This window comes from Rana temporaria, chromosome 3, assembly GCF_905171775.1.
Source record: "Rana temporaria chromosome 3, aRanTem1.1, whole genome shotgun sequence".
Classification (NCBI taxonomy): domain Eukaryota; kingdom Metazoa; phylum Chordata; class Amphibia; order Anura; family Ranidae; genus Rana; species Rana temporaria.
The window spans coordinates 148,087,820-148,099,783 of record NC_053491.1 but is presented as its reverse complement, the minus strand read 5'-3'; the positions used below and the strand labels follow the sequence as shown (position 1 = coordinate 148,099,783).

The 11,964-nt window shown below is 43.5% G+C and overlaps 1 protein-coding gene across 2 annotated transcripts in view; it reads left to right on the top strand.

Annotated features, from left to right (window-relative positions):
* Positions 1–658: 658 nt before the first annotated feature.
* The window catches only part of CERK (ceramide kinase), a 102,799-nt gene continuing 91,493 nt past the window's right edge, over positions 659–11,964 (top strand). For both annotated transcript variants that reach the window (XM_040343644.1, XM_040343643.1), the window contains exon 1: positions 659–956. In XM_040343644.1, coding sequence (XP_040199578.1) covers positions 779–956 — 178 coding nt within the window. In that variant the 5' untranslated portion in view covers positions 659–778. The remainder of the gene's footprint in view (positions 957–11,964) is intronic.

Genomic DNA, 11,964 nt, shown 5'->3' with positions numbered 1-11,964 from the left:
GTAAAGTTAGCCCAATTTGTTTCTATATATATAGTGAAAGATAATGTTACGCAGGGTAAATTGATACCCAACATGTCACGCTTCAAAATTGCTCCCTGCTCGTGGAATGGTGTCAAACTTTGACCCTTAAAAATCTCCATAGGCGATGTTTAAAAAATTCTACAGGTTACCATTTTGAGGTACAGAAGCGATCTTGTGCCAGAATTATTGCTCTCGCATTAATGATCGCGGCGATACCTCACATGTATGGTAAACATTGTTTACATATGCGGGCGCTGCTCACATATGCGTTCGCTTCTGGGGACAGGGCGCTTTAAAATATTTTTTTATTTTTACACTGTCCCTTTAAAATATATATATATATATATATATATATATATATATATATATATATATATATATATATATATATATATATATATATATATTTTTTTTTGTGCCCTCAGGCAGAACTAATGAGAGCTCCCAGCTCTGTGAGTGTGTTGTTAGGTGAGCTCAGCTCCTGCCCCTCTGCCATGCTGGCCATAGCTGTGCCCACACTGTTCCCCTGCCATGCTGGCAATAGCTGTGGTGTGCCCACACTGCTCCCCCCTCACGCTGCACTGTGTCGGTCGCTCGGCCTCTTCCGCGACTCATTTCCATACGTGGTGACGCGGAGGGCGGAGTTTCCGAAGCTGCCCGAATAGACAATGGCAGTGGCGGACCGCTAGCTGAGTAGAGAGAGTAGAGGGGGGGACATGTGAGTGATGTACGGAGGAGGTCCGGGGACCGGAGGGGTATGACATTACCGGCACGGTGCTGTGACACGATGGAGACCTTGCAGCCCGCCGCTTCTCCTCCGGTGCTGTGCTCCGTGCTGGCCGTGAGAAGTCACAGCTGTGAGGTGACCCTGGACTCGGGACTCGGGCTCTTCTCCTGGAGGGAAGTGAGGCCGCGGAGAGAGCGGAGCCGAGCCGGTGAGTGTGTGGGGGATGGGCCCGCCCGCCCGGGGCTGTGTATTATGTATACAGTATGTTATATTCTGTATATACAGGGAGGACAGCTGTGTGGGCCCCATTCTTGTTTCCTCCATTCTGTGCCACGAGAACTGTCCTGTCCTCAGCTGATAGACATTGTATCATCACCCCCCACTCTGTACTATGACCGTCCTGTCCTCAGCTGATAGACAAACATTGTATCATTACCCCCCACTCTGTGCTATGAGAACTGTCCTGTCCTCAGCTGATAGACATTGTATCATCACCCCCCACTCTGTACTATGACCGTCCTGTCCTCAGCTGATAGACAAACATTGTATCCTCATTGTATGTATCATTCCCCCCCCCCCACTCGCTACTTTGTTTCCTTTTACTTTACATCTGTATAGTCAGCAGTACTGAGTGTGTGATAGTTACTGGATATTACTAAACACTCATTATGTTCCATCCACATCCATGTGTGTACAGGAGCCTTTGTTGTTGTTGTTGTGTGTTTTTTTTTTTTGTAGCTTTAACCCTCTGGAAGATTTATCCCCCTTCCTGACCTGGCCATTGTTTGCGGTTACTTTAACCAAGCCTTTTCTGCAACTTTAAATTAGTATTTTTTGCTCGAAAATTACTTGGAACCTCCAAACATTTGTGTGTGTGTGTGTATATATATTTTTTTTCTCAGAGACCCTAGAGAATAAAATGGCGATTGTTGCAATATTTTATGTCACACGGTATTTGCACATCGGTTTTTCAAACACATTTTTTTTTTTTAAATACACTTTGTTGAAAGAAAGAAGAAAAAAAATAAAGGTAAAGTTAGCCAGCCAAGTTTTTTGTATGTGAAAGATGATGGTACATCAAGTAAATAGATACCTAACATGTCATGTTTTAACCACTTCCCGCCCGGTCAATGGACAATTGACGTCCTGCAGGATTTCATGCCGGCGCGCGCCCGTCAGCGTGGCGATTGGTGGTGCGGGGTGTCAATCTGACACCCTGCATCTTTGATCTCGGTAAAGAGCCTCCGGCGGAGGCTCTTTACCATGTGATCAGTCGTGTCCAATCACGGCTGATCACAATGTAAACAGGAAGAGCCGTTGATCGGCTCTTCCACACTCACGTCTGATAGACACGAGTAGAGGAGAGCCGATCGGCGGCTCTCCTGACGAGGGGGGTTCACGCTGATTGTTTATCAGCGCAGCCCCCCCCCCCCCTCGGTTGCCCACACTAGACCACAGGGAAGCCGCCAGGACCACCAGGGATTGGAGGAAACATGTGGATGGCCAGGTACATCCCTCATGGCCATCCACATGTAAAACATATGCACAATAGATGCCAATCAGTGCCCACAAATGGGCACTGACTGGCAACATGGGCACTAATTGAAAAAATTGTAAATAAACAAGTGCCTCCCCTCAGTGTCCTTCAGTGCCTCCCCTCAGTGTCCTTCAGTGCCTCCCCTCAGTGTCCATCAGTGCCTCCCCTCAGTGTCCATCAGTGCCTCCCCTCAGTGTCCATCAGTGCCTCCCCTCAGTGTCCATCAGTGCCTCCCCTCAGTGTCCATCAGTGCCACCCCTTAGTGTCCATCAGTGCCCATCCATGCCCAGTGTCCACCTATGAGTGCCCATCAGTGCTGCCTCATCGTTGCCCATCAGTGCCACCTCATCGGTGCCCGTATGAAAGAAAACATACTTATTTACAAAAAAATTAACAGAAAAAAATAAAAACTTGATTTTTTTTCCAAATTTTCGGTCTTTTTTGAGTTGTTGCACAAAAAATAAAAATCGCAGAGGTGATCAAATACCACCAAAAGAAATCTCTATTTGTGGGAACAAAATGATAAAAAAATTGTTTGGGTACAGTGTAGCATGACCGCGCAATTGTCATTCAAAGTGCGACAGTGCAGAAAGCTAAAAATTGGCTTGGGCAGGAAGCTGCGTAAGTGCCTGGTATGGAAGTGGTTAACCACTTCAGCCCCTGACCATTTCAGCAGCTCCAGTGTTAGTAGCTGCTGACTTTTAGTTTTTTTTTTTTTTTTTTTTTTAATGGAACCTCTGCTTTAAGCCCAAGAGGCGGAAGTGACATCAGGCGTCACTCAGGTCCTATAAGAGCATAGAGCAGAGTGGGGCCTATCTTGCCCTCACTCGGCTTCCTGTCCAGGTGTCTCGGGGATCGGATCAGCTCTGGGCTTACCAATGGTTTTGGTGAGCTCGGAGACCAGCGGGAAGGGGGCACCTCTAAAAGTGATCTTGTTGCAATCCACCGCTGGGATCACTTTTATCTGAAAAAGAATCGTCCACAGTACTAAAGGATACCGGGGTTATGACAGCTAGCTGCTGCCATAACAGTGGTATTTGACATCAAAATAATTACGTTAATGTAATGTGGGCGGTCGTGAAGTGGTTAACTGACAATTGCACGATTGTGCGAACATGTACCCAAATAAAATTTGTATTTATTTTCCCCATAAATAGATTTCTTTGGGTGGTATTTGATCATCTCTGCATTTTTGACTTTTTGCGCTATAAACAAAAAAAAAAGACCAATTTTGAGAGAAAAAAAACAAACAATGTTTTACTTTCTGCTATAAAACATATTCAATAAAAAATGAAATTCTTCATAAATTTAGGCCAGTATGTATTCTGCTACTTGTTGTTGGTAAAATTCCAATAAGCGTATATTGATTGGTTTATGTGAACGTTGGAGCATATGCAAACTATGGGATATTTTATGGAATTTTTATTTATTTTATACTAGTAATGGCCGAGATCAGCCAGTTATAGTGGGACTGCGATATTGCTGCGGACATTAAGTCACCAGAATGACACGGAAAAAGTATTGTACATACTACCGGTAACTGAAACGTATATAATTCTTGGTACAAAATCATCTGTTGGTAATGGCAGCTTTAAGACGCCTCCTGTATGGAGAAAACTTTTCGCATGCATTGCTCAGGTGTGATTTTTGGCCCATTCTTCCACACAGTCTTCAAATCTTGAAGGTTCCGTGGCCTTTTCTATGAACTCTGATGTTTAGGTCTTTCCATAGAATTTCTATTGGATTCAAGTCAGATGATTGGCTGGGCCATTCTAGCAGCTTTATTTCCTTTCTTTGAAACCATTTGAGAGTTTATTTGGCTTTGTGTTTGGGATCATTGTCTTGCTGAAATGTTCATCATCATTCAGATGCCCCACCCAGCACCACCAGGATGCCGCAATGGACCACCAGGGAAGGCCACCACACTGGACCACTAGGTATGCCACCCTAGACCACCAGGCAGCTGCCAATCGGTGCCCAGGCAGCTGCCGGTCAGTGGCAAACAAATTCCTGACAGTGCCACCAGTGATGCCTATCGGTGCAGTCTCAGTGCCTGACATAAGTGCCCAGCAGTGCCACCCATAAGTACCCATCAGTGTCACCTATCAATGCCCATCAGTGCTGCATATCGGTGTCACCTACCAGTTCTGCCTGTTAGTTCTCATCAGAGCCACCTCATTGGTGCCGCCTTATCAGTGCCAATCAGTGAAGGAGGAAACGTACTATAGTCGGTTGGGTGCCAAGCCTGTTACCCAGCCCTTCTCTGATTTCTTTTGAGTTGCTGTTTGGGTATTCAGGATGATTTGCCTTTTATCTTCCGTACTCTTTTTAAGTGACACACCTCTGATGATTGTCAGTGGCTTCCAGCAGGACTTAATTTATCCTTGTAAGAATGACTTTTAGTAGTTGTGTGTTCACAAATACTGTAACACAAGGCAGTTTGATGCATGTGTAGTAACAAGCTGTAACATACTGGGCATGTGTGAATTGGCCCTACATCAAATTTATATGTCATAGCTCGTGACGCCACTCTCTGTAGCCTTCTCCTGTGGTGCGAATGCAGGGGGTGGGATGATATCTGAGCCTGCATTTATCCCTAACTGCTCTGTGTGTGGCTACTTGCAAACAGTGGCAGCCACTGTCAGCCTGTCATTAAATAGGCTGAGTAGCTGCTGCTATTCGAAAGCCCTGGTCATTGCAACTGCAAGAATCCACTGATACTTGCTACTGGAATCCATTGGCTGCATGTAATTGGCCAGGTGAAAGAACCCCTAATTTAACATGTAAGTCGAAGTTGACCTGGTATAATCTGTCCTTCTTTTTCTTTCTTTTTTCCTTCGAAAAAGGATTGAGACATACAATGGGCCAGATTCACAGAAAACTCCGGCGGTGTAACGTATCGTCTTTACGTTACACCGCCGCAAGTTTTCAGCGTAAGTGCCTGATTCACAAAGCACTTACCTGTAAACTTGCGGCGGTGTATCGTAAAGACGTCCGGCGCAAGCCCGCCTAATTCAAATGGGGCGTGTACCATTTAAATTAGGCGCGCTCCCACGCCGGACGTACTGCGCATGCTCCGTTTTGAAATTCCCGCCGTGCTTTGCGCGAAGTGACGTCATTTTTTTGAACGGCGACGTGCGTAACGTACTTTCGTATTCCCGGACGTCTTACGCAAAAAAAAAAAAATTGAAATTCGACGCGGGAACGACGGCCATACTTTAACATGGCTCGTCTAAAGTTAAGCCATGTAAAAGCATGCTTAACTTTGCGATGGGGAAAAAATTACTAGCGACGACGTAACGAACGCGAAAACCTTCGTGGATCGCCGTAAAAGCTCATTTGCATACCCGACGCTGGAAAACGACGCGAACTCCGCCCAGCAGCGGCCGAAGTATTGCAGCCTAAGATCCGACGGTGTAAGTCAATTACACCTGTCGGATCTTAGGTCTATCTATGCGTAACTGATTCTATGAATCGGCCGCATAGATACGACAAGAGATACGACGGTGTATCTCTTCTGTGAATCTGGCCCAATGTTTTTAGTTTGACATCCAATATTTGCTCAATATTATCTATCTTTGAACTGTGTTAAAACAGTATTAAACCCAAACATTTATTATATTTCAGCCTAACAATTCTTTGGTATAATGGTTTATGTTGGTCATCTTTTTTATGCTTTCTTGTTTTTCATCTGGTGATCCAGACAGCATGTCTTTTGTTTTTCACCGCACAGGCTCTCCAGCAGAATGTATCAGTTTCCATTAGGGTTGTCCCGATACCACTTTTTTGAGACCGAGTACAAGTACCGATACTTTTTTTCAAGTACTCGCCGATACCGAATACCGATACTTTTTTTTTTAATGTCATGTGACAGTGGCAGTATTTAATATTATTTTATTTTTATTTTATTTTTTTACAATTATTTTTTTAAGGGGGGGATTATCAGTGTGTTTTTTTTATTAATTGCAATTTTTTTTTTTTTAAATCAGCCCTGTTGGGGGTCTTTGGAGAGATATCAGGGGTCTTAACAGACCTCTGACATCTCCTCTTTGAGACAGAGAAAGGGACTAAGGACACAGATTCCCAAGTCCCTTTCTCTGCAGCCTCAGCTAAAATGAATGGAGAAGGTTCCTCCATTCATAAACTGAAGCATCGTAAACACAGGTTACGATGCTCAGTTATGTGAATGGACAGAGTCAGTGATCGCTGACTGTCCATTCGGAAAATTAGGAGCCGGATTTAGCGGCTCCTACCTCCGGCACGGAGGGGGAGAGAAGACGGCACGGAGGGGGCAGCACACGGAGCACGGGGAGGGGGTAGAAGGATAAGGCAGCAGCACAGGGGAGGGGGGGGAGAAGACAACACGGAGGGGGCAGCACACGGAGCACGGGGGGGGGGGGGCAAGGATAAGGCAGCAGCACACGGAGCATGGGGGAGGGGGGGGAGAAGACGGCACGGAGGGGGCAGCACACGGAGCACGGGGGGGGGGGGAGAAGGATAAGGCAGCAGCGCACGGGGGAGGGGGGGGAGAAGACGGCACGGAGGGGGCAGCACACGGAGCACGGGGGGGGAGAAGGATAAGGCAGCACACGGAGCACGGAGGGGGGGAGAAGGCGGAGCATGGGGGAGGGGGGAGAAGGCAGCACACAGAGCAGGGGGGGGAGGGGACAGCGCGGCGAAGACTTGCAACTCCCCTGCCGCACCGATCAACCTGACTGCCCAGGTATCGTGTGAGGCATCGGAGCATTTCCCCCGAGTACAAGTACTCTGGGAAATGCTTGGTATCGGTACCGATACTAGTATCGGTATCGGAACATCCCTAGTTTCCATGGATGAGACAAACCACTAGCAGGGGTAATTTTAAAATGATTAGCTTTTATCTATTCATGGAAAACTTTTATCCCAAAAGGAAAATAATTGTTTGCTCTGATGATAAAGTGTGTGCTTCAGTTTAGCTTCAGTTTGTTAGTGGTTCTAAACAGGGCTGGTTCTACTACTAGGCAAACTAGGTAGCTGCCTAGGGCGCCTGGCCACTGGTGTTCCAATCTCTTCTCTCTGCAGAAAGCTACTAGGTCTCAGCATCAGCAGGCAGCTGCCGCTCTGTTCGCACATAGTGTCATAGGCGCAGCGGCGGCAGAGGACTGTGTCCGTGTCCCGACTCCCGAATGAATTGAAGCAAGCAATTCATTGATGGGCGCTGGTGAGGCTGCATTTGATGGGTGCTACATATGGGCATTGAATAAGGGTGGATCCAAGGGGGGGGGGGGGTGGGCGGAAAAATTAGGTTTTGCCTAGGGTGTCAAAAATCCTTGCCCTGGTTCTAAATCTTTTAATACATTTAACATTCTCTCTCCCCCCCCCCCCCAGACTCACCATGCTGCTGTCTGCTGTGCCCCCAATTCTCATTTCACCAGAGTTGTGTCTGACTAATAAAGATGTTTTATTACTGCCCAGATTACCAGATTTATAAAAATGGGGGGAAAAAGCCTACAAACGAAAGAAAATAGATGTAGTCACCATATCTATTGATAAGCTGCAATATATTACATTATTGGTGTTGGGTTTAATACTGCTTTAAAGGAACACTAAAGGTTTGTTTTTTATTAGATCAATTGATTGCTGTAAGCTAGAGCATTTAAATATCACTTACCTCGTTTTTCCTTTTGACCTCCAAAATACAGTAATCCAGGTTTGAAATGCCATTTCCTGTCTCTCCTCTTCTTGCTTTCCACCAGCATCTGAGCCGTTTTGCATGGTGGAAAGCAGAATGTGCTCACCCCCTCCCTATGACTACAGCCCTGCGTGAAGATGCTCTCTTATGCCCCACAGGCATGGAGGCTAAGCCTAATGGGAACTGTAGTTCCCATTAGGCCCGTGATGTAGGAAGAATGAATGCGCACCGCAAACCAGGAAGTCAGTGAGAATAATGATTCAGGAGTGACGGAGGTGAATAAAACAGATCGATTTCAACAGGTATCAAACTAGTTATAATGCAAAACATTACTTTTTACTTTATCAGCTACTGTCAGACTTTAATTTTAAGAGGAAAATATTTTTGTCTTTACAACCCCTTTAAGTCAACAGATGTCTGTGTATATATAACAGGTTGATTTTTGTTTTCTCTGTAACCTCTGAACTTCTTATGAACCCGTATTGATTGGACTGATTGATAGCAGGTCACTTGTCTAATTTCCTTTCAAGTATTGTAATAAATCAGCCAGCTGCCTAGGAAAATTCTTTTAAAATGTCCAGTGTTGGAGGTCCCAGGAAATCAATATCCCTAAGGACCAGAAGAGTTTAATTTAATGACAGACACGTTGTAGCAAAATGATTATGAACCCTTACAGATGTTTGTTGATGATTGCTGGACTGTGATATAATCTTTGTTTAATTCACAGTAAAAATGACTTGCATTTAATCTATAACACGATCAGGCTGATTTACTAAAGGATTTGAGAATGCTTGCACAATAAATTGTGTGAATTGTCACTTCAGTTATTGTTTTGCTTGTGTCTTTCTAGCAAGGTTACTTTGTGGTATAAACAAGGAAGCTGAGACCTTTGCAGTGTGTAAATGTGCTTTTACTATACAGAAATGCTGTACATACAAAACTATTACATTTAGAACTACAATACAAGGCTGACAGATATCTATAGCAAGATATTTGGCAAATAAGCAGAAACTATGGTCTGTAACAGTAGAAATATGCAAAGTTACTTAACCCTGGTTACTGTATGTTCATGATCTCTATTGACGACGAGGACTCGGTTGGCAGTTGTTTTGGAAATCGGTTATCTTTCTTCTTGGCTAGTATAGATGAGCCTTTTGGTGTTAAAGCGGTTGTATACAGGCAAAAAAACAAAACAAAACAAACAAAACTGTAAGGCAAAGTCATAATGAGCTAGTCGCATACTAGCTCATTATGAATCACTTGCGTTTGAACGAAGCCCCCGCATCGCATCTCGTTCAACACTGAGGGAGCTGACATTTTCCCCTCTCGGTTCTAACATGATTCGCCGGACCTTTTATTGCGCATGTGCCACAGCGGCTGCATGAAGGTTGAATATCTATCTCCTAAACCGTTTAGGAGATCTTAATTTTACCTGCAGGTAAAATAGAGACAATAGACTGTTCAAACTGGCAATTGAATACAACAATGGTATCTACATTCCCATTGTATCCAACAGCATTTGTTTGAGAAGTTCTGTGTCTGTGAAACCAGAATCCTGTTCCCGTCTTATAACAAAAAAAAAATATTTTATATCAAATGTAACATACTTGTGTAAATAGGGGTTTACTTTTCACATGATTGGATAAATGAAGCAAATCTTTATTTCGCTATGTGAAAGTTCTCAAATCCTTTAGTATATTGACCTCAATATATTCAATTTGCCATATTGCTATTGAGCAAATGGTTTAAATCGGGGTTGTCCAACCTGCAGCCCAAGACAGATATGAATGCGGTTCAACACAAAATTGTAAACTTCAAAAGTGTTGTTTTTGTGTGTGTTTTTTTTTTTTTTTTTTTTTTTTTTTTGCATTTTGACAGTGTCCCTTTACTGGACTTTAGGGTTGTCCCGATACCACTTTTTTAAGACCAAGTACAAGTACCAATACTATCTTGACCAAATCTTCCAATATTATTTGCAGAAATGCAGCCTCAAACTTGCAAGGAACCTCCACCATGCTTCGCTGTTGCATACAGGTATACCCCACTTTTAAGTACACAATGGGACCAGAGCATGTATGTAAAACGAAAATGTACTTAAAGTGAAGCAATACCTTTCTTCACTTCTGGGGTGTCAGGGGCTGTAGTGGGGGTGTCAGGGGCTGTAGAGGGGTGTCAGGGACTATAGAAGGGGTGTCAGGGACTGTAGTAGGGGTGTCAGGGAGTGTTTTTCCAAGTAGCAGGGAATCTGAACTATCCGTGCACGGATTACTCAGCTGCAGCTTTAGCTTGAGAGCCACTTTACATACACTCACAGGTATGTCCTTACTCGCGAGTGTATGTAAAGTGAGTGTACTTAAAGCGGGGTATGCCTGTACTTGCCAACATTCCAGAGTTTTTCCCAGGACAATCCAGATCTTGGGACCCTTGTCCTGATCAAAGGCCATTCCAATTTAAAATCCTGGGGTTTTGCTTTTGTCCCCTAATTATAATAAGACTCCGCCTACAGGTAGTGTCCCTATATTTATTTATTTATTTTACAATGTTGGCAACTATGCAGTTGCCTGCAGACAGTCATTATTGTACTGCTCTCCAGCCCTTTGGTGAACAAACTGCCTCCTGCTAAAGCCAGATATTTCAAATTCTCACTCATCCGTCCAGCACCTGCTGCCATTTTTCTGCTCCCCAGTTTCTATGTTTTCGTGCATAGTTGAGTTGCTTAGCATTGTTTCCACATTAGAGGTATGGCTTTTTGGTGGCAATATTTCCATGGAGACCACTTTTGGCCAGACTTCTGGACAGTAGATGGGTATACCTGTTTCCCACCAGTTCTGTGCTGATGGCACTGCTGGACATCTTGGGAAGTAAGCATGTGTCTCCTCTGCTGCATTAGGTTTTTTTGGCCTTACATGAAGAGACAGGATTTGAGTAGAGATGCACCGAAATTTTGGCAGCTAAAACATTTTGGCCAAATATTTTGAAAAAGGTGCCCATAATGGCACTGAAAGCGCACATGATTTTACCATGATTTTATCAATGTGCTGCCCCAATAGAATTTGTATATATTGTTTACCCAACCATTTTTATATGGACGTTATATTTAGTTCACATGCTGCCATCTAGTGACCTTTTGTGGTAATGCACTTGTTCCATGTTCCTTTCTCTGATGTATGACATACTTCCTTTCTATGTAATGCTCCACCCTTCTTCCTGAGATTGTATTTCCTCTGTCATGGCTGAAGCTAACAGGCCACATGTAGCAGGGCACATGTATTCTTCATAGTAAGCTACAGACAATATCTTTTGACCACATAAGTACCACAACCTATTCATCTGTTGTATCCCGTCATCTGCTGTAACACGACGTTCGGAATAAAAGCACCATTACGAATAGAATTGGTTCTTGGTGAGTTCAAGCTATCTGATGAGGATTGTCCTCCAGTGATTATATCTGCTTATACAGGCCAGGCATAGAGGTCTCTCAAGGGATAAATCGCTTCACAACAATCGGAGTCAGAACAACCACAATTTGTGTCTTTCAGGTCATGTGCCTCAAAAAATGCATTAAATACTTAACACGGTGCGTTTTCCATGAATTTGAAATGTGATGTGCGTTTTTTCTGACCCAAAATGCAGCAAGCAGGATTTTTAACACCGCAATGGAAGCCCAACAGACCAGTGTGCAGACAGCATTTAAAGGGATACATTTTTCTTGCGGTAAAGGTGCCAACAATAAATTTATTAAAATGTATTATATTAAATAAAAAGTTGCATATAATACAAATATATATATATATATATATATATATATATATATATATATATATATATATATATATATATATATTTATATTTATTTATTTATTTATTTATTGTATAATATTTTTTTTAAAACTAATTTTCAGTTTTCGGCCAAGTGTACCCTACATTTATGGAAATTTTGGTGCCAAAACCAAATCATTCCATCACACCTGCCTTAAACTTTTTGCACAGTATTACATTTTGTGAAAG